This window comes from Balearica regulorum, chromosome 7 (assembly GCF_011004875.1).
Source record: "Balearica regulorum gibbericeps isolate bBalReg1 chromosome 7, bBalReg1.pri, whole genome shotgun sequence".
NCBI lineage: Eukaryota > Metazoa > Chordata > Aves > Gruiformes > Gruidae > Balearica > Balearica regulorum.
In genome coordinates this window covers 5,141,335-5,166,915 of record NC_046190.1, presented here as the reverse complement: position 1 = coordinate 5,166,915, position 25,581 = coordinate 5,141,335, and the positions used below count along the sequence as shown (strand labels likewise).

Here is a 25,581-nt window from a genome sequence, read left to right as displayed (position 1 = left end):
TTTTTAATCTTTAAGGAGAATTAGTAATTGAAACTGAAATGTACATCTGGTTTGTAGAGTACTGAAAGGATGGGACTTTTTGAGTGTGAAAAACTTCTTCATTGCAACAGGCTGCTAAAAGTCCAAAGTCTCAAAAAAGAAAAGGTGTTGCATAAAACAGTATTTTTCGTTTTATCTGTTGGGTAGCGTTACCTGACACACAAAAAAAAAGTTCAAGAGGTTTTTTTTCCATTTTCTAACGACACTCAAAGGCCCTCAAGTGATATTAAAATGCAAGGAAAAAAAGAGAACTTAGTTATAAGAAAGTCATGGTCACATTGTGTTTCTTTGGCATGATTAACCTCATCTCTTGGTCACTCTAGTCTCGATGAGTAAAATCTTGATTCTGCTTCTACTAATTTTAATACTTCATTGCTAATACATCAATAGATAAATGCCCACTACCATTTATCTAACCTAGGTCAATTCTTTCATTACTATTAATTTCATAACCAGTACTCAGCTGGGAAGGAAAACCTGACTTAGGTAACTGTGAACATCTGCCTGGCCCAAGCAGGGGATCTTTGGTTCAAACAGTGACCCAGGAAAAAACAAGGGATTGCAAATTAACCCCCAGGGACACTAGGTAGGCTGGCATTAATTAAATTGCTGTCTCCACCTTCCCTGCAGAGGAAAGGCCAGGAGAGAATCCAGTAGCCCCTGTGATATACTGAATCAACTCCAGAACTACTCCAGAATTTTAACTTAGTGGTTTTTGCAACCTGCAATGTCTTATCTCCTTCACTCTTCTCTTTCACAGAAGTGTCCATGAGGTTGGTAAACAGACGTGAAGGTCGTGTTGAAGTGTATTACAAAGGAAGCCGGGGGACAGTCAGGGATGGCTTCTGGGACATAAATGATGCGTGGCTTGTGTACGGACAGCTGGGATGTGGAAAAGCACTCTGCACTGGGAAATGCACATTTCATTCCAGGATCAAGGAACATTTTCCTGGATGATGCACAGTGCCATGGAAATGAATCCTGTATATGGGAATGCTTTCATACAGGATGGCCAACACATAACCATGGCCACAATGAAGATGCCAGTGCTGTCTCTTCAGGTACTTGCTGCTTTATTTTTTTTTCATTTCAAGAATTTTCCATAAGATGCATTTCAAAGTATAGCTGAAAAATCATTAGGAGTTGAGCCCGTGATGCAAAATAATGTCTTGCTATACTTCTGTGGACTATTTGAGACCTAACAAATATGAATCTCATACCTATTTGCCAGCTCAACTCATCACTTTTCGGTTGTTCTTACAGGGTCTGCAGAATAGAGAGGGGATGAAGATGTACATTAACTTTAAGCTTGGCAAATTGCTGAGGCATCTACAAGAAATCTCAGCAGGCACCTTCACCTTGCAGATCCCCAGTGTCCATGAGAACTGGATTTCTCAGTGAGGAATGATGAGGAAAGCCTCTTTCCAATGATTTTTATCTATTACAAATTCAAAGTCTCAGTGACTTCATTTGCTAATTACCTGAGATTCATGAGGCTGAGTATTTTGTGACTAATGTTCTTGACCTTCAGTTCACGTAACAAAATACAAAATGTTTCTATTCTATTTGCTCTATGGAGTCCACTAGGATTGATGTATCCAGTAAGAAAATTGTGAGACAAACTTTGTTAACTCTATTGACACAGAATTCCACAATCTGGGATCAGAAAAGGGAAGCCAGGTGTCCACCATCGCAGACATATACTTGGTCCACATTACATCCCTAACAGTCTCTTCTATTGGAGAGCACAGCTCCTCAGAGAAGTAGTGTTTGTGTTATTCTCCTGTCACCCCATGCCTTTTTACTTTAGCTAACAGTGCTGTTCGTTCATGTCAAAACACTCTTTAGAAAATAATATATTTATATAATGTATGTAACAATAAGTCTTCCTGCAGTAATCTCACTTTTTATGCATTCTGTCGGAAATCTATCAGTCTTGTGCTTTGATTCTCTCCTCGTGCTTGGAAACAATTAAAATAAACTGAAAGTAAGCATGATTACAAGTAGATTGACCCAGGAGAAACATTTTCATGACTAGAGATTCAGAACAATTCCCACTAATACATGGAGTTAGGATAGTCAGAAATGTTTTCCATACATAGCTAAGACATATGTAGTGACTGATGTGGTTATAAGATATCATAAATAAGTAATAAATGCTTCCATTGAGTAACATTGCTTACTACTCATCCTTCTTTTTTCCATACTAAGCCTCTAACTGCACTAGTTGTCCAAAATGTCACTGTTAAATGGGATATCTGCTTTTTTACATAGTTTCTGTGCAGAGCACGCTCATGCCTTGTCAACCTCTCACGCCCATCACCACCACCCAGCGCTGTTCCCTGGGACAGGCGGACGCGTGGGGGGACAGGAGAAGGTGCCACTCCAAGATGTCCCTCTGAAGCACTCCTTGCTGGTCTCTTAAAGCTCCTATACCTATTGCATAGTGTTCGCACAGCCTTACCTGTGCAAGCCTGCACTGCGGAAAATCTCAGCGTACAGACAGAAGAGATCTACACATCTCTGTACGTGCACTTTTTTCCTCTTATATCTGAGCCACTGAGGACTCATGCAGAGAAGAAAGTTTTCCTAATTAATTGATGTAGTTAGCCTGATTGTTTCTTGTTGTTTATTTTCTCTACTAATTCATCTTCCCTATTTTGTTGATTACTCTTTTCATCATCTTTCATTAGTACTTTATAAAACAAAGCCAGATCAGCATCAGTTCCATTTATCGTTATTATTTGTAGTAAATATGTATCAAAATTTGATGCAGCTTTGCACCTACATCTAGTATCTTCAGCTACCTTATAAGTCAAGATCCAGAGCATTGCTACATTAATTTCCTGAGGAAAATCAAAGTGCCAGACCCATTCTCTTTACTCTCTCGGAGGTGCCACTGAGGCTGATGGATGGCAAGAACCACACAAGGGCCCTGCTGAAGTCCTCTACTAGGCCTCTAATATTGCATTAAAAAAATCCTTGAGTTTTATGCAGGCACGACTCCCAGTGTTTTCTCCAGAGAAGCATTTGTGAATTTCCCTAATCAATTTTTTTCTTAGCTGAACACTGCTCATCAGAAGGAGTATCAGGAGGAGTCAATTAATCAAAATCAGTGAAAACATTGGCTCAGGCTATTCCTCTCTCCTCTTCCGTGATTCGAACTTTGATGACCTTAATTTGGTAGTCAATTGGGTTGGGGTTTGGCTGTTTATGTGCTGGGGTTTTTTGTTGTCTCTGCACTTTTTAATCACTAATTTATTGATCATTCTTATGTAGAGATGTTTCTGAATCAAAATCCTGAGAAATTGTTACGGTCTCCCCAAACTCTCGGGAGATAAAGCTCTAAATAGAAACGTAGCTTTCATAAACGGATCTTATTTCTTGAAGGAATCAGAATTTGACAGAGTTAGCATTTGGTTAGGCTGTGCATTTCAATCCTCGTTTCTTATTGCATTGATTTTACTATCAAAATCTACTTAAAAGAAATTTAAAGGCAATATTAGTCACACCTCACTCCCTGGCACCCCCAATGCATGAGAAGACCGCTTCCATTTTTGTAATAACAAATGGTTAAAGGGTGCTGGAGATCGTCACCGGCACTGGTGGTACTCTGTGTGACCCCTACCCATGGTACCTGCTGAGATACAAGGGGTTTGCTAGAGGCTGAGAAAACCTCTTTATTAAGACTATAGCATTGTCCACATAAATGTGAAAAGCAGGAAAATCTTCAAGAATGCACCAGGCGCCAAGATAAGCAACCTGTGTTGACACAAAGCCTTAGATGGGTAACAGGATGAAATGACCTGTCCCACTGTGTGCGGAGCCAAGATCACCAATACCCATTTACATTGGCATAGCCTTCATCTCTGACAAAGATCTTCCCTCGCAGGATTCACAGGGGTGGACTAGGGCTTCCAGAGGCTGGATGGTGACATCCTTATCCCAAGACAATTCTCCTCGGGGGCCAGGAAGCTCGACCCAGCACTCAGGACTCAGTTATGTCCACAGAAGATGGCTTCACATGTGAAGTTTCCACTGTGCTCTGCCAATAAATTCACCATAAATGTGGGAAATCTGTTTGAAGGTTATGTTCTGAGGGATGTGATTTACTTCACCTGGGCTTTGCCCCTTTCTCTATACATTCTTCAGTGTGCAAAAATACCTTTCACTTCAGAACTTACCAGGATTTAATTTAGTGGAATGGCTGGCAGAGAGAAAACATGAAAAAAAGAACGCATTGAAAGAATATGCATTTGAATTATCATTGAGAATATGCCTGGACAGCCAAGCAACTAATATTAGGGCACAACACAACTTCATATAGATGGCATGGGTAACAGCAGCAGTGAATATACAACATCATGGGCCTTAACAGGAGCAAGCAACCGGGCACATACCCAGGGTCTCCAAACCTCAACAGAATATTTCCAAATGCAAATCATACCACAAAGCTGTGCAATAGATATTCATCATTCTCTGTTGCACGCACATTGCACCCAGCCCCCTGCTAACCTCAGGTGTGCAGAGATAGGTGTGTACACAGGACAAGGACTGCTGTTATCGGGTAGTTCTGCTGCCCCAGAGGTGGCAGGGATCGGGGCTGGGAAAAGTAAAAACAAAGGCAGTCTTTGGCTCCTCTGCTGGCTCACTTTTCCTTGTGCATCTTTTCCACATTGCCGCTCTTTGGCAACATACTATTTCATTCCCATGTTTGTTTCCAGGTGTTTTTCAAAGTAGAAAAAATAAGGAACCTTCATTTATATGTACATCTTGAACCCCTCAAAAGTTCCTTTGGACTTGGTCCTTCTCTGCTATTAGAAACAAAATGTATAACTGATGAAACAAAGCACAACGTTTCTTCTGAAATCAGTGTTGTGGCTTGTCCTTGTTATATTTAACTAAATCATCTTTCATCACACTTCAGAAGACATTATTTTTTAAACAGCTAAGCAGGTCCTTACCAAAGGTGTTTCATGACCTGAGAGAAATATTTCCCTGAAGGGGCAGATGATTTCACTTGTGCAGGGATCCAGATTTTGGCATGCTGGTCCCTCAGCCCCACCAGCTGAGACCTGCCAGGGCTGTTTCTGTATGGCACTGTGAACACCTCCACTAGGGAAGGGCACTAGACATGGACATGACTAGATTGCTGGGAACACAACGGGTTCAGTAAAAACCAGGATTTGTTGCGTAAGAAATCTTCTCAAAAGTGCAGTAAGGATATTTAAAGAAACAACAAATACGTTACTGTAGCACGGAAAAAAGTGCACTATTTTGTGAGTTCACGTACATTAGTAATTTCTTTTTTTCAGGAAAGAAGAAATGCAAATAAGTATTAGTCCAAGAAACACACATATAGGAGAAAGGCAGTCAGCCCTAGTTTATTCCTTCAGAGAAACTTCAGAGAAATTATTTACTAACATTAGATGTAAGAGCTAACAGGTGTCATGGTTTATACCCTCTTTAAGCGATAACGAGTGAAGAGCTGCAAGGGCAGATGAAATAGATGGATGCCTGAGGTGGGCCAGTTTCTCCTGATCTTCATTTGGGCAGAGACATACCCTCCGACTTTGGCAGGAGGCAGGCAAGGAATGGAAACAACTGTCCTGCTGTTTGTAACTGTCTCTTTTGCACATGTTTATTTTCACCTCTGCTGACTTTTAAAGGTATTTGCTAAAGTGGTGGCCTCTTTATTGGACCCTACAAAAGCACCGTGGTGTCAGACCATCGGACCCAGTGCTCGCTCCCAACGGACGGTGCCTCGCTGCCCTCCAGTGGTGGGAGCCTCCGGAACAGCCCTGCGTTTTCCCATTGCTTTTAGCCCCTTGAACTATAATAGACCCAGACCCTTATGGAAATTGTAACACTAATTTTCTATGAAAATTAGATGTTTAAATGCCTTTGGTGAGCTTACTTTAGTTTGCAAATGCTGGAGAAGTTGTCCGGTCAGAGCTGCAGAGCAGTCTGATGTCATGGAGAAGTTGCTCCTTAGCAGAGGTGTCCTGTGGAGAATATGTCACGCGTACAAACATGTACCTCTGCCTGTGTATGCACATACATATCCTGTCCTTCATGTATGCTATTTCCCCAATATTCAGATGCTAGATTTCACAATACAAAATATACACTGAAATTCATGTGTGGTTAGTAAAAGCTGGGAAAAGCTATTTCCAGGGAGGGGTAGTTTTGCCAGTGCAGCAAAACTCCACTCTGTGATGAAAGATTAACACCCAACCTCTAGCATAAAACTCTTCCACCACAGACAAACACTGTTTGTTTTCTATGAGTGAATTTTAATAGGTTTCTTTAAGAAGAACTTCCGGGAAAGAGCTTTGCTATTCCAAGACCACAAAGGTCAGCCCTACTGTCATCACTGCCGGTTCCCACCACACAGGATTAGCCTGCTTGCTTAGCTTTGGACTGAAGTCTTACCACCTCCTTTCCAATGGCGCTTTCGATGCCCGTGATGGGAGCTGCAATGTTTAATGTGGAGGCTGGTCATTCTTTGTCACCTATCTCTACAGATTAGCTGTACAAATCTTCTGCCCCGGCTAGCATTCGCACCTACCACCATTACTTCTTAAATATGGTGTAAAATAGCCTAAGGTGAGATCCAGCCTCACTAGGCAAGAGCTGGGTAGTGGAGTCCTCAGCCCTCCACGTGTTTCCTGGGTCTAATGTTTTCTTTGGGACCTGTTTTATAAAAGAGATTGAGGAATGCTGAAAAAGCAAATCTTGATGCTTCTTCATACTCAAGATATTTGCATTCAGCCATGTTCCCCATATTTTCCTATCCCTATATCAAGGCACCAGATAGAGATGCACTGAAATGCCACTGATTGAGACTTGGTTTATAAATAGATTAGATGCCTACAACTAGATGATGTGAATTATGCCCCCACTTTCCATTAACACCCATGCTGCTGCTGCATGGGATTCCTTGGACAAGTGGCTTTACTGCTGAGCACAATGTTTGGCGGAGTCACCAGACTGACACATTAGCAATTTCTACAGGACTCTACACTTCCTAGAGAAGGTATTATTGAAAGTCCAGCAGCAGCCAAAGAAATACTTTCATTATAAGGTGGATATGAAGTGCACTGAACTGGCACGTGCATATCAGACTTCTGTGCTGTCCACATGACATTGTTCAGATCCAAATCTTTAAATCCAAAGCACTTAGAACTGAGGTGAATCACAAGATGTAAAGAATTTGTTTGTTATTGTTTTGAGAAGAAAATCTTAATGGCATTTCAGTTGGAGTTTTGGACTGTTTCTAAAATTTCTTTTTCATTCAAAAGTGAAAAAATGTTTGCATAAAATAGCTTAATTGCTGTCAGGAAAGAAAACTGGTACATACCATACTGTTCAGGCCCAGCTTAGAGCTATGTGGATAGAAATATATTGATAAAGATCTACCATAAACCCACTTAGTCACTTCAGGAAATGACACTGAATTCAAATAATACACACATAGGGAACCAAGAGTTTAGACACTTGACATGACTGGTTTTGCTCACGAAGGTACTGTGAAGGTAAGGACATGGATATCTAGACAGATGTCACACATCCTACTGTGCTAAGAAAATAAGAAATGCATTTGTGGAAAGAAAGAATTGATGGTCATTTTTAAATCAGCTAAGAAAATTTAGCTTTGCTTTTTTCCTCTCTTTAGCTGAGACCCATCTTTTCCCTGACAGTACAGATGCCAGAGGCATCCTTTGGGGTATCAGAAGCCACAGTGGTGTTGACACCATCAGCTCATACCAAGACTGTGTGGCTGGAGAGATCCTGCTGGATTCATGGCTTTGCTAGAGGCAAATCTTTTCCAGCTGTATAGGATGGCCTTTCTAGGTGGGATTCCCTTTTTTTCATGCAAGTCACTTAATCTGAAATGATACCATGAAAACAGGAGGCAAAGGCTAATCTCCAGCATGACCTGTTGTACATTTCCTCTTCACAATGACTTTTTTTCATGTTTTCTCCTAGCCCTTTATGAATTTGTATTTACTGGCACTGCAATATCTTCTGCCTCTCATCCTATGATTGCATAACCCTTGCCAGTAGAATAAAAACCTGTTTCTAGTTTCTCCCCTTCACCTGAAAAATATTCTTTTGTGTAATATCTTCTATGCTGCACTTCCTTAGGCTCCATGCAGTCTATGTTCATGAGGGATGTAACACACAGGGCTGTCAGACAGTATGTGCGCTTGTCCTTTGAAGACAAGGGGAAAATCTCAGTCTAGTTTGATCAGAAACTTATGAGCTGTGAAACTGGTAGATGGAGAGCAGAGCATAGATTGTCAGTGGAGTCTTCATCATGTCCAGCATTTATGGTTACTGTAAAGTAAGGAAGGTGACTAATTCCCTTCAGCAACCTCATTGTCATGCCAATTTAATCTGGTTTAGTATGGTTGTAAGTTGGAAACCGACATAACTGGTGGTAGGAGAATCCTTACCAAACAGCCTAATCTCCAAAAATAAATCACTGCTTCCTGGAACAACCACATCATCAACACACAGCCAAAAAGGTGCCTGGGGAGTGTTTGGGAAGATCTCGGTAGCCAGTCCGGAACAGCACGGTGATCTGCATCTGCTTATCCGGATGTCTGGATGTACCCTGTGAAATGAAAATACTCAGTAAATCACTTCCTTGGCATTGATCTGGAAGTTCAGGAAGAAAGATCAAATTGCACAGCACACACCTTTGGTGTAGACCAGAACTCATTTAGTATAAATTCTGAAACTGCATTGGGTTAGAACAGACAACAGCAATGAAAATGGACCTTCAAATGAGTCTCACTTGGTTGCTGCTGTTAAGTGCGGCTCTTCTCTCTGAACCAGGTACTGCATCTAAAATTTTCTCATGCTTGCAGGGAAATGGTACAGACAGAATTAGTTAGTAATACAGACTGGCTTGCTGGGAAGTGGTGGCAAAGAGTCTCCTAGAGTATTGCTGACAAGCTTTGTACCATAAAATTGTTGGTTTAATTTATCTTCTAATTCAAAGATTCAGCTCAAATCCATAGGTTATATTCCAAAACTGGAGGTACCGAAGAATAGTTTCTTTTCTGTGAGGGGAATAGTTTGATGAAGTTGTTCTCTAAATGATGTTCTTCTAATATTCTAGTTTTGAATTTAAATTCTTCTATACTGTACATTTGAAAATGCAGAGAGAGAAAAAGAAAGAGAGCAGCCTGCCAGACCAAGGTGGGACTATGCATTACTGCAGTGCCATGTTCCTTCAAATGTCAAACAATAACAACCCCAAACCTTCCTTATAATCTTGCTAATTTGAATGAGATACTTTGACCTTTAATTATCATTGTGGACACCATGAATAAAGACTCATCAGTCCCTTAGAAAAAGAGACAATGTCACAGAGTGTAGATCAAGGGATTGGGTATATTGAATTATTTATAGGACTAAGCTGCATTTCAAGAAGGTGGTTAAATCCCAGGACTTCAGCAACCCTATAATCTTTGTCCTTATTCCATAGGTTCACTTTTGTCTTTGATTTGACCTGATGTAGACTGGGTTAACTTTGACTGGAAAAATCACTTAGGATCCTGTCTTGCAAACCCCAAGATTTTAGTATCCCTAAAGTAAAAGTCTGTGAATCTGAGTGTCTGAAGACCAAATGCCAATTTGAAAAAAAAAGAGAAAAAATCCCCAAATGAAATTTCTCCTGATTTTAGTGGTTGAATCAGGCACAGCTCTTCAGAGCATGCTAATTCTGAAAGAGCAAGGATATTGTTTTAAAATGCTGCTATTTTAAAACATTGCTTTGACCCCTGTCAGCCTAAATCCTTTTTCTTTTCAGTGACTATAAGTAGATTTTCAAAGCTATTTATGTGACTAAAACTACAGATTATCAAAACCATACGATGAGACCACAGGTTGGTATCCTGTTTTGGAAGACCATTTCATCCCCTGGTATCTAAACCATGATGCCATGGTCTGGTTTAATCAACCATACATTTTTAAATACTTTAAGAAGAATATAGTATATTGTTCACTGCAGAGTTAGACAAAGTTGGGCTTCCCATGCAGACCTGCGCAGGCATTTGCAAAGATTTAAGCTAACATGCTGGGCTGTCAGTCAAAACAACTGTCACAGTCTGCAGAGGTAAATGGTCCACAGCCTCCCCTGCTATTGTGGTCTGGCAAAGGTAATAACCCTTTCTACCGTCCCAGTGAAATTTGGCAGAGTTCAGCTCCCAGAAGCCCATGTCTTCACTGGAGGTGAAGGGTGTACACGAGGACTTCTGGGGTCAGATCCCTTTGCTCTTTGTGCTGCCATGAAATAAGGTCCTCTACAGTCATCTTCCTCTGAACTATGAGGAAATGAGCACGTCCTTCCAGACACAGGGAGAAACTGCAGGATTGCTTTGAAAACACACCACATACCAACACTTAGTGTATCTAACTCTGTATCAACACATACCGGGAATCATCTCATAGCAAAACATAAAATATACCTAGAATTGTGATAAGTTACATCAATGCTGATATGTTTGCTTATCTGCCACAGCAAGCGGTTTATGGTGGAACTCACCAGGAGGCTCAGCAACCAGAGATCTAAACTCACTATGGAATAAATTTTCAAACTGGATAAAAGACAGATTTAAACCCAAAGGTAAGAGGGTAAGACATGCTCTTGAGTGTGAACATACCAGGCACATCTGCAGAGTTACATGAGCCAGCTCTGGGTGAGCTGGTTATCTTACCAGCACAGCCAACGATAACCTGCCGTGACAGATCGGGTCCTGTACACAGCAGAGCCATGCAAACAAGGCTGAATTAACCACACTGATTTGAGCTCTGCTGCTCAGCTCCCTGCCCTGTACTGCTCTGTGCACTGCAGGTGTTCCCCAGTAAGCCCTGGGTACCGGGGACACAGAAACACTGGGCAGCCTGTCCCTGCACAGATGGGGATGCAGGCTTAGACTTAAGAAGTTTAGATATCCTGGGAATAAACAAATTGAGATGTTTACCTGACAGGGTTTTTTTTTTCATGGGGGAGTGTTTCAGTGATAGGACAAGGGGTAATGGTATTAAACTGAAGGAGGGGAGATTTAGATGAGATATTGGGAAGAAATCCTTCCCTGTGAGGGTGGTGAGGCCCTGGCACAGGTTGCCCAGAGAAGCTGTGGCTGCCCCTGGCTCCCTGGCAGTGTTCAAGGCCAGGTTGGATGGGGCTTTGGGCAACCTGGGCTAGTGGAGGGTGTCCCTGCCCATGGCAGGGGGGCTGGAACTGCATGGGCTTTGAGGTACCTTCCATTCTACGATTCTATGATTTTTGCTCTAGTTTCAGATCCACAACTGCGCCTGGTATCTGGAGGGGACCGATGCTCTGGGAGGGTTGAAGTTTACCATGCAGGCAAATGGGGGACAGTCTGTGATGATCTCTTTGGTATGAACAGCGGCAGTGTTGTATGCAGGCAACTTGATTGTGGTCAAGTTGTCTCTGTCTTGGGATGGTCTTATTTTGGCCCTGGCAAAGAAGACATCCACCTGGATGATGTGCAGTGTAGAGGAACTGAATCTTACCTTTGGGACTGTCAGCACGCCGGCTGGAACAGACATAACTGTGGACACAATGAAGATGTCGGCGTCATCTGTTCAGGTAAAAAAAAGAAAATTTAAAAAAAAAAATATGCGCTCTTAAAAATCTCTTTGCATTTTCCTGTTGACCATAAATGCAAGAAACATCAGAGCAGAGCTTGGAAATCAGACTAGAGCTGAACTGTGTGCATGTGGAGGTTCCTTGTGTTTAGGCTGGTCTGCGTGATCGAGAAACAAATGGATGTCCTGGACAAAATACCAAGATTGGTAGCAGCAAGGGCTGAGTATGAAAATGGTGAAAAGAAGGTAGTTCAGGACCACTTTAGTCAACATCTGATTACAAGCCATTCACAAGACAAGAAAGGCAACCAGTTAAGAGGAGATAGAAGCACATCCCGATGTGAACCAGGCATGTCGGAATTGAAAATAAAAATTAATACTCGTCATAAACATAACTGAAATCAAAGCTTGCATAGCTAGAAGCAGCCTATTTTGAAATAATATAAACATCACCATTTTCCACGGAGAGCACTGTTGTGATGTCTACCACAGAACCCCTGACTTCTGCTGGCAAAGGCAAGGGGAAAAAAAACCTGCAAATGTCATGTGCGGAAATTTTGAGCAATATAAGCAATTTATTTAGAGCAGACAGGAGGAATACAGTAAAAAATATTTAATAACTCTGCATGTAATTAGCCTTGGAAGAGCCAATGGCCAACACCATCTTCATTTTCATAGGAAAATGTGGTTGGAGGGAAAATGGGCATGCGATTAAGTCTACCTGCATGTACAATTATCAGGACTGCATGTATGTATGGCGAGATCTTTACAATCAGTTCATCTGAGGCACTCTTACCTGGATATTTTCTTCACCTTCAATTCTTTCAATAATCTTGCATAATTTTCCTGTTTCTTAAGTTAATGCAAAGGTAGAACAGGAATAAGGTGTGTTTATACCCTGTTGAGAGGTGCACTGGTTGCATCAGTCTCCCAAGTTCACTTACAATTACTAATTGGAAGATGTTCTTCTGAACTATAAATCAGTCTCCCAAGTTCACTTACAATTACTAATTGGAAGATGTTCTTCTGAGCCACATTACCAAAAGTCAAAGTCCAAGAAACTGACTTTCTTTTCCATGAAGCCTGAAGTATTAATGATTTCCCAGATCCTTGAAAAGTCTTTTCTCCTACATGCTAGTGACTCTGTTTAGTAATGTATTTCCCCACCCCCTGGCCACCTCTGCAGGTTCCTCCCCTGCACCCAGCTCCAGCACAGCAGGGACTGAGACATCGGCTGCTCTAGGGACCTTGACAACCCTCGAGGAAGGTGAGGCACACTTGCGTGCTGAAAGTCACTTCCAAAGCACAAGACAAATCTCATTCTTTATTTCCCCTATCAATTACCACTTTGCATCTTTCCAAATGACTGTTGCATCTCTGGTAGTAAAAGAATGCAGTCAGAAATATCTACTATCTTTATTATTAAATATTAAATGAAGGTGAAAGTCTTTTTTCAGCAAAAATAAAAGGCTATGCATTGACTCACTGTCCTGCAAAGCCCAAATCTATTTACTTTCATCAAGATTTCAGTTCACATGTTCAGTCCTAATTGCTGCCAATCTCTCCTTTTTATTTCCTCAACTTTCTCTTGACCTCCGTTACAGCTTCTGAGTCCACTGTTGTCACAGAGGAAAATGCCACATCAGCTCCTGAAATCCCAACCACAGTTTATATAGGTAAGAACAGGCATTTTGCAAAACAAATATTTTGTTAATTTGGGTTTTTCAGATGGATTATGATCTGACCATGTAAATCTGTAAAATATTCATAGCAGACAACTGCAAGTTAAACACCTCTGTGAAGGAACAACCCCCTTACAACATCTTCACTTTAAAAATATCAAGCTGTCAGGACATATCAGGAACATATGCATTTAATAATTAATACCTATGAGCTCATAGCTATAAATACTAAAAATTTTGTAAAGCAAAATCATTGATCATCCAGATCGTCATGATTTTGTATGTCCAAGATTCATAAAAATCTCCAGAAACATTAAGGAGCGCAGCCAGGCATTTGCACTCATGTCCCTCAGTTGGACCTCTGCCTCTCCGGTTATTTAGCAGACTGTGCGATAACACAGTTTTTAATCAAATCTGAGACCTAAATCCAGTCACATGCTGCTCAAATCACACTCGTGTTTTTAATTGCTACTTGCAACCATTTAATATCTCGTCCTTATAGACTCCTCTGGTAGCACAGGTGCCTCCCTCGCTTCCACCGCCATCACAGAAGAAGGTGGGACATCAGAAATCCTGACTACCCTGCAGACAGGTAAAGGGCATTTGCACAACATGTAGCACGTTAGAAAAACATGGTTATGAGTTTTGGTTAGGAGGGGATATCAGTGGAGATGCCAAGAAATGTTGCAAACTCACCATCTCTCAGTGCAGCTAATGCTTGTCTATGTATTCCATCTGCTTGGTACCAACCTGCTGGCTTTCTGGCAGCACGGACAGTCTATCACACTACCACTACTCTGATCGGGAGTTGCAAATGCTGTATGCAAAGCCTGCTTCAAGGGAAGCTGAATGGTGCAGAAGTTGAACCACAGAATCTGAAGGAAATCATTATTTTTATTTTTATTTCTTTAAGAAGCATGACTCAGGAAAAAGCCACCCAGTCTATGTTTCTCAACATTTGTAACACTGCTTATCTGGATTATAAGCCATTTGTAAGCCTCCAGGCTTGGTCTTTCTTATCAAGCCAGTCCAGGATGAAAGGCAGGTCCTGTCCTCCCTCTTGAGGATTTCTCAGCTCAAATTCAGCCTCTCCCAACCTGTGGCACAGGATGTTGCAGGCTCAGCCCAGCGAGCTGGGGATGAGAGAGCTGGCTCTCCCTCCAGCATCCCTCTCCTCTTCGGCACAGCTCCCACCTGCCAATGGTGATGCTCCACAGGGCAAGGAGATCCAGCAGAGAATTGCAGGAAAACTGATGCTGCGATGCTGTATTTCAGTGTCAGTCCCGATGGCCTCTCCCTCCTTTCTCCAATGACTACTGGAGCTCTGGGAGAAAGGCTTTCCGTCGGATAAGCCAGGAGTAGCTGTAACAAACATTTCCCTCCATAGAACCAGAAAGCCCTTTGTTATTTCTCTTTTTGAACTTCTCAGTAAAGGTGACAAAACACGCCCCGTTGCAGTGTTGGGAAACTATATACCAATAAATGTTACTGCCATTTCTATTTTTGCTTCTCACAGTCCTTTTGCTTTTTTCTCACTCTCAGTGAAAGAAGGCTGAAACTTTTTCGATGCTGGTAGTGCAAAGCATTAACATGAAGATCCATTTCTGAGCCATGTCAGGGGGTGTGGAAGACAACTAATACACAGACTCCCTTTTCCAGAAAGCCTGAAGGCAATTAAATTCAAGAGCCCATTTCAGTCATTCAGCTTTATCTGAATGCGCTTTCCCTCTCGTTTCTTTCTCACAGCCTCTGAAAATACTGCAGAATCATCCATTTCACCCGGTTCACTTATAGGAGATGGTGGTACCTCAGTTCCAGAAATCCCTTCCACAGCTGCTGAAGGTAAGAACAGACACTATACCATAAAATCTAATAATAATAGTGTTTCAGTTTGTTTAAAATAGATTACATTTGTAGGCTTACAATAACTACATAAAGTTTAAGATCAGTCAACTGTTAATTAATCATCTCAGTGAAGAAATAACCCAGCTTCTAAACACTTCATTTCTAAAATATTGGGCTGTCAAAGTTTGAGAGATATGTAATTATAAACAATTTGGAGCTTTAAGCTGCTTGTGCTATTTGTATAATTTAGCAAAAGTGCCCAAATATCAGTGCTTTTGTCTGGGAAGTGGAGAGCAACAATAATTAAATCTTCACTTTAAAGATTCAATAATCTTTGATAATTCTTTCCCAGTCTTAAAGATGGAGATGCCACCACCTGGCACAGTTCAGCAGCTGGTTCTCTGTACTTTCCCACTCGTCCCTGTTGGACTCTCTCACCAAGGAATTAATGATGGGAGAGTGCAAAGCACATCATGCTGCAGTTTTTTTGTGGAGCTGCCTGTGGAGAATATCAGCAGAAAGTTCACTTGAATGCCTGCTGTCTAAGCCCCCAGATCTGCTGCCCAGATCCTTATTGTCAGTATTAACAAGATATCACCTTATCTGGGTGATTATTTACTTGAGGTTTTGACTCAAATTACCAGATTTTAGAGGCTACAATACAATTCACTTTTCCTTCAAGGACATAATCAAAATCACATCAGCAATGATCAGCTCCAGTTTCTATCACTGATTGATGCTTTTCTCCAGTAATGTATTTCCTCAACTCTTTCACAGTTCTTTCAACATCCCTGTATTCCTTCTTTGCATCCACTTCAGTAAATGAAGAGACCGAGGCAGTATCTACACCAGGAGTCCTAAGCACAGCTTACAAGGACAAAGTTTAGTTGCAAAATCAATTTTGAGTCTAAGCGAGCTAAAGGAAGGCCGTACTCTATGGAAAATGTATGCAATGAAGTTTTGATAAAAAGGGCTAAGAATACATTGCTTCATTCTCCAGTAGCTAAGAAGCTTAAAAATCCAAGTTTTAAATATATATTTATCACGGTGTTATGTAGTGACAGAGTCCATGTGTGTTCTCTGAAACAAAGCTTCCTGTATTTTCACACTTTTCTAGCAAAATGTCAAATCCAGATCCTTTCAACCAAAAATTTAATTCTGGTTCATATTCATGTTTTATCATTATTATTCATTGTTCCTATTGTTTTTTTTTTCCTCAAAGCTTCAACAGATTATTTTGTCACAGAAACAGATGTCTTGATCACATCCGCCCCAGTCACAGACGGTACTGAGCCATTAATGACTCCAGCATCGCTACCTACGCTGAGCGAAGGTAAGGAACAGTCAGATACAACCTCTGCGCCTTGCGTTCTTTAGGAGCAGAAATGTCTCTGTCCTGCACCACCACGCAAAGCACCATTTGGGGCTCAGAAAGTCCCTGAGCTGCAAAAAGGCAACCAGGAGACAAATCTGAGCGTACTTTGTATGCTTGTCCCGTTCATATACTCCTCCTCAGCACCTCCCAGTGGTTCCCAGCCCTTCTTCAGCGCTGATCGTGCTGCAACGTGTGTGCATGTGTCCCACCTTTTCCCCATTCTCTTTGTTGGGGCAGCTCTTATTCTGGCATCTATTTTGTAATATAATTTGCAAGTTTTTAATGAATGACCTGTTTTAATGAATCTATGAAATAATTTCTTGGGTATTAAAAAAATCTTAGAACCAGAATTTCACCAGACAGCATCAGCCATCAGCTGAGTTGGGACCCTTCTCTCCACCACATGCTGTCCTACCTCCTCTTCTACTGAAGCAGAAATTGATAGCACCAGTAAGCTTTAAGCTCCTATGCAAATCTCCACCAGGGAAGATAACTCTGAACTTCACAGATATTTTTGAGACACACAAAAAAATGTGTTGGACGCTATATTCAAAGTTCTTCTATTGATGGACATTTTCTGTAGTCCCTACAGTTGCTCTTTTAGCTCTCTGAAGACTCTGAGGAGCAGAGGATCTGGTGGCCATCCTCTTTAGAGCCCTCTTCAGAATAGTGAAAGACACTTCACACAAAAACTAAATACAGCGCTTTAAAGCTTTCCCCAGAGCTCAGGATTTTCAAGCCTATTATATTCTTGATTTGTTCATCCAAGCTCTCCCCATTATCTCTTTCTTAAGCATGCAATCACCGACTGAGCAGCTGAGGTCTCTTTAGCACCAAGGAGAATAAGTAGCTCCCATCTATCACTCTGAGAGCAAGGCTGAGACCGGACTGGCTCACTGTAGCATTAACGTTACCAGCTTCCAGTTTTTCCACAGTCCTTCTGTGCCAGCTGAAAGGATGATTTTGCCTTTGTGCTTTGGTTTTCTCTTTCCAATGAGCAGCCCATTCCACCTGTCTTTATTGAATTTCAGCTTGCTGATTTTTGACATTTATTAAGTTTATGAAGATCATTTTGAATTCTCATCGTGTCCTCCAGAGAGTGCACAGACCTTGCCATTCCTTCTGCCATTCTACCTGCTCTGTTCCAGCCTCAGTGGCAAGGGCTGTGGATCTCACTATGGTATGGTAGCTGTGGCTGGCTGTTTCACACCCATACCATCTGTTAGTCCAACATGCTGCATAACACGATAAACAATTAGCAAGGCAAGTGATCATTCCTCTCTTTACAATCTTTCTTTCAACACTGCTTGTCTTCTGCAGCCTTACCTATGCTGTCAGAAGTTCAGAGCTGTGACTCAATGCCAGTGGTGGGAGCACTAGAAAGTGTAATACCAATTTCCTTACTGTTCCACTCATTCACCTAATTTCAAACAATATTTTCGTGTTCAAGATCTAGGATCTGTCTGCCTTAATTTCTACAAGTATTGTCTTAGAAATGAACAGACAAATCTTCAGCACAGTGAAGAAGATTTCAGTCAGTGTTTTTCTACCTTTTTCCTGCCAGTCATTTCACTTTCAAAAGGATAGAAATGAAAACTTTCTTACTTTGAAGAATATTTCACAGAGCTTTGATCAGATTTTGCTGCTTGCCTTACTTATTCAGACTGGGCTCTATTCCAGCTGAATGAAAGAAGTTTGCACTTCTTTGCATACACCAGTGAAACTGAGAAATGAATGTGGTCCCTCACGATTTATTTTTATTTGCTTGGCTTCCAGAAGTTGAGCGTGAATTACTTAAATGAGTGATCTGTTGACTATTATGCAGGTTGAAGGAACATAATACATGGTGTATGTATGGTTTCCTAAGAACTACTATGGAACTATGTGCTTGCAACTAATAAGTACTTTGCCTATGTCTACTCAACCAAGTATTTGAGCAAACAGTTCCATCTTATTTATGCGTGTTGTGTGTAACAGGGATGCTGTTCAATGGTTATAGGTGAAAAAAGGCTCCTTTATAGCTCTAACTAATAATCTCATTACTTTAATTTGTACATACCGCAGGTAAACGGTTGTTTATGTTAAAGTCTCAGGAAAACTAAGTGCTCACTGATTCCTTTGACTGTATTATACACTTAACTAAGCACAAAGCATTGACTTTGGAGAGATACAGATATTGATTATTTTCTGTTATTAATTTACTGAAAGTAAAAAGTTGCCTTTCCGCTGTCTGTAGACACCCCCAGAAGAATACATTAAAGGTTCTTGGGACTGTAACTTAATCAGTTCTTTGTTTTCTGAAGAAGTGCCCCAAAAAATTTCAGATGGATGTTCATATTTCAGATTAATGAAATACTTCATTTACTTACAGACTTTAATAGGAATGAAGCCTGCCTCCCAGTAAAGCCATTTTTAATATCAGCTGAATCACAAAAAATTTATTTCTGCCTGTAATTTAAGTCAAGGTCTGGATACAGAATTTTTAATCTGCCTCTTTCTCACTATTCCCACCTGGATTTAGATAGCTAATATAGTCCAGTTCTTAAACTTTTTATTTAACTCCTTTCGCTATTGCTGGTGAATACTCAACACCTGGATCAACAGGGTAATTTTCTTTTGTCTCAATCATCTTTTGTCCCAATTATCTTTTTTTCTCCCTGAAATCATATTTGGCAGTCTTGTAGAACTTTAGACTTAGATCTTGGGAAGTGAGCCAAGCAGATTGCTGCTGGCATTTCTTTAGAGCCAACTTTTGCAGAAGTAAATGATAAGCATGGTACTCAGATGGAAGGAGCTTTGATCATGGTCGGCAAAAAGGAATTAAGGGGAAACAGAGTCCTAGGAAGCATGGCCCTCGTTCTGAATGGATGTGCATTAGTTAGTTACAAATGGCTGCCAGGTGACAGCAAAATGTCCCAAAATGACAACCTCGTAATCACTGACCCACCAAGGAGTAAGACAGGTGTGTACACTCGGTACAGTTTATGATGGCCACAAACTAAGAGGAACTCCATTATGCTGTCGGTGGTGTCCCTGATTTCTTTCTCTGAAAGAAAAATACACTCCAGGCCCATAAAACTAATTTGGAACTTCAGATCTCTAAAAGCCTTTCCCTCTGAAAGTGAGATAAATGTGTGGAGTATTCCGTAAGTACCCAGCTCTCAGAAATGAGCATGGTCTGTAGAAATAGCTCTGCTACTATTCTGGGGAAATGATGCTGTGCCAACCATCTGTTATGCCAGAGGGTTAGCAAGGATGGGAAAAGAAGCTGAACCAGGCATTATTTAAAGGGGAAAAGACCAAAAAAACCCCAAACCATATCCCTTAGATGGCAAGGTATCCCAGGAAAAGGTTGGTTCTGGATATTTGTGTTCATCCTTTAGAGAGCACTACAGTATAGACGAGAATGATGGTAAATAAAAGGTAGAAAACCTTGCACAAAGTGGGAAGAAGTGGCAGCTAGCTGCATGGGTGAGGATCATTTTCCCCAGAGATCAGCACGTTGTGGAAGAGAACTACGTCCGTGCCCATTGAGTATTCCATGTAGAAAGATGGAAAGTTCGAGCATTTATAATATCCTACAACAGCACTGAAATTCAGGGGAGGATCCTTTGTCAGAGCAGACTACGTTGTGGGCTACCTGCTCCTGTCTTCACTGGGGTGGCACTTGGCCAGCGCCGTGGATAAACGCCACTGATGCGCTATGCGGGCTCTTTCTCCGCAGCAGACATCTCCGTTCTGTCCCTGCGACTGGCAGACGGCGACGGCAAGTGCTCGGGCCGCGTCGAGCTCTATCACAACGGCAGCTGGGGAACGGTCTGCGACGACGCCTGGGAGCTGGCGGACGCCAAGGTGGTGTGCAGGAGGCTGGGGTGCGGAGAAGCTCTGCTAGCTGTGTCTGAAGCCCAGTTTGGTCCAGGCTCTGGGAACATCCTCCTCGATGACGTGCAGTGCAGAGGGGATGAAGCCGACCTGTGGGAGTGTTCCCACAGAGGGATCGCTGTCCATAATTGCCAACATAAAGAGGATGCCAGCGTCATTTGTGCAGGTACGCTAGCACATGTCTCCTAAACTATTGCTTTGTGAGCAATGCAAGCTTGCCTGCAGCTAAGATTTTGATGCATGACTTGTTTCCATCAGTGGAATTGTTTCAGGCCTGAAACAAAGACCTATGAGAATTGCTGTCTCTACCACATTTTTTCTTTTTGTTAACTCATGCAGTTTATTCACACAGATTTGTGTTTTAATTTTTTATTTTAATTCTCAGATTCTTTGGCTACATGGAATATCATTGTCAATCTTATTAGATGCCATTTCCTATTCCATTACTTGGCTCCTTTATGCATTACTATTTGAATCATAATTTTACATCATCACTATTATATTTCAGTCCTCCTAGTCCTGAGGTCCCATAAATTATGAACTATGACTAGTAAATCAAATTTCCTTTTCTTTTATTTAGGAGGAAAATATTTTTAGTAACTTCCTTTAGGATTTTTTCCAAATCAATTCCCAGTTTTGCAGCGATTCTATACTCTGACTGGAAACACGTGTGCAGTTGCAGAGCCCGCGTCACTGCAGCCTCTGTGCCATGGCAAGTGGTGGTCCATGGACAAAGCTCATCCGGGTGGCGGGCACTCTATGAGCCTGAAATGACCGAGGTGAAACGGAACCGACTGAAAGGGGTTGTGGATGAGACCTGGCACAAAGAATGCTGGTTTACAGCTTATCCTGGGGATACCTTTCCCTGGGGAAAAATCAAAACAAATTTTTAATAGAGTTAGGTTTTTCAGTAAAGACCTCAAGTGGAGTTAAACATGTGGCCCAAGCAGACATGTGTCTCTTTGGTGTGTATGTCCCACACCTAAACCAATTAAAGATTACATCTCTAAAGTGATTTAATCTCAGATTAACACCTGACATTTAAAAAGGGGTTTGCAGCCTTCTCCCTTTTGGTGGTGATGCTTCCAGAGATGGATGGGTTGCTCTCTATCAGTACTGCTTTCTTTATTTTCATACAGGAACTGAAGAACATTATTAAGCATCCTCTGTAGTAAAATTAGAAATTCACTCTTCTGTTTCCTTTCCTAGAGCCAGTTACTGCCCCAGTCACAACAGAGCCCGTTCCAGCTGGTGAGTTCTCCCTAGATGGGTCTTGCAAGGTTTTCACAGCTGATACATTTTATATAGTAACTTAAGTACTGTTAGGAAGGCAAAAATTGTATAGGTAAAAATTTCAAAGCAAATAAATGCATGTAAGGTGAGTTTCTGAGATACTTGAGGCTTATCTAAGAGTTTTGCTGTTAAAGAATACTGGTGTCAATAGGAATGGTTATGTTAGCTACAGACATATACATCAGAGCCTGCAAGAGGAAAAAAAATGTTTATATTCACTACCTAGTGTATATGGCACACTATGAGAGTAAGGATTTATGATAGCTGATGAGCTGACACAATGTGGCTTGTTACAATAAGATTAATTTCATGTTTTTGCCATTTTCTGTGCAACACAACAAAGTTGGCTTTTGCTATTTGATAAATGCAGCTGGAAAGCCCATTTCTGAGGCTGCTGGGTGCCCATGCATTTCCCTCTGCTTTTCCAAGACATGGCCCTGAGACTGGCGAACGGAGTGGACATGTGCTCGGGACGCCTCGAAGTCTTTCACAACGGGAGCTGGGCAACCGTCTGCGATGACGGCTGGGACATGATGGATGCCACGGTTGTGTGCAGGCAGCTGGGCTGTGGGCAGCCGGTCTCAGCCAAAATTGATGCCTTTTTTGGGGAAGGCACAGGAGATATTCTCCTGGACAACGTGGCGTGCAGAGGGGACGAGTCCTCCCTGGAGCAATGCTCTCACACTGGGCTGGGCACGCACGACTGCTACCACAAGGAAGACGCTGGTGTTATCTGTGAAGGTACTCACCTTTTACATTTTATTTAATGTGAATTAAGTTTCCCAAGTCATGCATGCAAGCCAGTATGGGTGAAAGGAGGAGCTTGGTGCAAGGCTGGAGCCACTATGGGAACGGGGACCCTTGGCAGCAGCCAAGCAGGGAGGGGGGAGGCCAATGAGTGCCAGGAAGGTGGGCAGGGGCACCCTGGTCACAGGTGGGACCATCCCCCATGGGCTCCATACATCCTGGGGCCATCTTGACCTTCACAGAAGGGATTCCTCTACCTGGGGTCTGGGGGAAGCAGAGAGGGAAGAGCGGGGCTATAGACATTTTCTTCCAGAGAGGACCACTGGTAGGTTTTGGCAGACCGACATGGAATTTGCTTTTGGGACAAAGACTATTTGCCCAAGACCCTCAAAGTACTTGTGTCAGACTTGCAGATTTATAAACATCTTTTCTTCTCTTTATAAATTTGTAGTAATTTTCAAAGATCTGCATCATATTTATGTGAAAGTTACTGAGGAAAACACTGAAAACTCATGCTAGCTGAGGATGCAAGACAAAACTGTTTTGCTGGAGGTTCTGGCACTATAGGAACGTGGTGTGTCTGATCCCAGACATCAGTGTAGGCTGGCAGGTCACTGCATCTTTTTGAACTCAGCTGTTTCTGCCCAAAAGAGAGTGAGATCCTACAGGGAAGTGATATTCATGCTGTGCTAAGGCATATTATATTATAATGATATAATGAATAACAGTGCCATGAGACTTACATAGTGAATAAGAAGTGAATAAAGCTTTTACTACCCCTCTGAAGAGGCTCACATTTTCACTCTGATTTCATTTTTGTTATTTCTTCTCCTCTCCCCTTTTCCTGGTACCATGGATTGTTCTTACTTGATGGTTACTGACAAATAATTACAATGAATATTGGAGAAACAATTGCAACAAATCTTTGATGTGCTCTGCATAAGCTGCATGCCCCAGGACAAGCATTTAACAAGAAATTATGTTCAGACTATCAGTCCACATTCCCAACCCACTCAGTCTTGCTTAAATGCAAAGCATTTCTCCTCCGATGTATCAAGAGGCTGTATTGCAGCACAAGCCATGCTTGCTTAAACATTTTTAATAATATACTGAACAAAATGTTTGTTTCCCAACTAACCTTCCCAAGCTGCACACAATTTATGTAATTTAAAAGGAGTTACGGACTGCTCATCTTCCAGGCTCCGGCAGATCTTGCAGTGGGTGGAGCTACTTCACTGCAAGCAGCAATTCGTACTGGATTCCATCCTGGGTGAGGAGGCAGGACAGAAATTACACCTGTCCCCACCAGGTTTGCTTCTCTGCCCCGCTGTCGACAGATGTATTCGTTGCACAGGGAGGCAGGGAGAATGGCACGGCAGAAACACCAAGGGGTGGGCAGAAACACCTGCAGCCTTCTCCAAGGCTTCAGAAAACATCATCTCAGTCACGGCTTTGGGGAGAACCCTGACTGCGCTGCTGCTGGTCTCGCCTTACAACTGAAAGCATTGATCTGGCTTTCCTTCTTTTGATGGTTTTTATTTTCTCTCCTGACAGTCCCTCTGGAGCTCACCACACCTGAAGCAACAGGTACTTCAGTGTTTGTTTATTTATCTCAGATTTAGTCAAATACAACTTATCCTGCAGCAGAGTGCTGATTCCTTTGGACTTTAACAGCTTTGAGCCAAAATTCGTGCTCTCTCGGAGGTGAGAGCCCTTACCTCATCATTAGCTGAAGAACAGAAGGTGCTGAGGTGAACACAAACTCCTGGTGGGATCTGTGGACAGAAGGGTCCTGCCGCACTGAGCTCTTCTGCCTCTGTGGTGATACATGGAACCACACACGTGGTTTCCATCCACCCTCAATGGCGGTGGAAACACCACGAGCTTGTGGTTTACACAAATTCCAAATTATGGGCTAAACTGCTGTAATGTAGGTGGATTGAGGATCTCGTTATTACACCTAATTACATCTAAACGATAACATTGCTTTGCTTTGTCAATCTATGCTTTGCTCATGCAATATTGAAAAAATTAGCAAAGCGTGGCTTTTATTTCCTCTTTGGCAGTCTTGACCGAGTCTACGGTGGCTGAAACAGCAGGTATTTATTTCTGGTCGCTTACTGAACCGTGGTGAGCACGATATTGCAAGCAGCTGAGGATGCTGCTATGGGTCTCAGGGCAAAAATATACATTTAAAATGCAGGCAATATTTAATTTAATCTCTTCTTTCTCACAGTAACAGTCTCTCCCACTCCTGAACCAGCAGACATTACCACTTGTAAGTAATACAGTGTTACTCTGGGTTCAATGCTGAGCTGTCCGCCAAGTTCTGATCATGTATTGACTGGCTCCCTGCCTCCACTGTCTGTGAAATTCTCGTGGATTTAACCATCAGCTTCAGGGGCAATCCCAATCGCCTCTCCCTTAACTTCCATACACAATAAAGAAGGAAAGGGTCTTGGTGTTGGTACGGGAGAAATCCTTGCACGGACCTCACCGCCATCGCTGCAGCGCCGGGCACTGCTGGGGGCCTTGCTTTGCTCACGCAGTAACATAACAGTTACTAAAACCTGCGGTTTACTTTCTCTTTGACAGTCCCGACCGAGTCCACAGCAGCTGAAATAGCAGGTATTTATTTCTGGTCATCTTTTGAACCATGGTGAGCAGTTTACTAGTTTAGCATTTTTCACGTGAGTCACAGAATCATAGAATCATTTAAGTTGCAAAATATCCTTAAGCCATCAATACATTTAAAATATGGACGTTTAATTTCATATTTTCCCTTCTCACAGTAACGAAGTCATGCACTCTGTCAGACTCTCCAACCCCTGAAGCAGCAGCCATTACCACTTGTAAGTAATGCAGCTTTACTCTGGATTAACTCCTCAGTTACCTAGCAAAGACGTGATCTGATTTTTGTGTTGGGATGGCTCCCTGTCTCCACTGTGTGCATAATCTCATGGATCTAGTAAATAACTTCAGGGATAAGTCCTTTGGCTTCCATACAAATCAAGGGATGGAAAAGGCTCTTGATATTGATATGGAACTAATACCTGCACTGATGAAAGCACTAGGGAAGGGAAAGCC

General features: G+C 42.0%; 1 protein-coding gene across 1 annotated transcript in view; it reads left to right on the top strand.

The window, feature by feature from the left end:
- Window positions 1-25,581, top strand: part of LOC104637808 (scavenger receptor cysteine-rich domain-containing protein DMBT1) — a 52,826-nt gene that overhangs the window by 21,643 nt on the left and 5,602 nt on the right. The window contains exons 8-16 of the mRNA XM_075757665.1: window positions 13,275-13,346; window positions 13,855-13,944; window positions 15,084-15,194; window positions 16,420-16,530; window positions 20,297-20,629; window positions 22,174-22,488; window positions 24,049-24,081; window positions 24,737-24,772; window positions 25,090-25,122. Coding sequence (XP_075613780.1) covers window positions 13,275-13,346; window positions 13,855-13,944; window positions 15,084-15,194; window positions 16,420-16,530; window positions 20,297-20,629; window positions 22,174-22,488; window positions 24,049-24,081; window positions 24,737-24,772; window positions 25,090-25,122 — 1,134 coding nt within the window. The remainder of the gene's footprint in view (window positions 1-13,274; window positions 13,347-13,854; window positions 13,945-15,083; window positions 15,195-16,419; window positions 16,531-20,296; window positions 20,630-22,173; window positions 22,489-24,048; window positions 24,082-24,736; window positions 24,773-25,089; window positions 25,123-25,581) is intronic.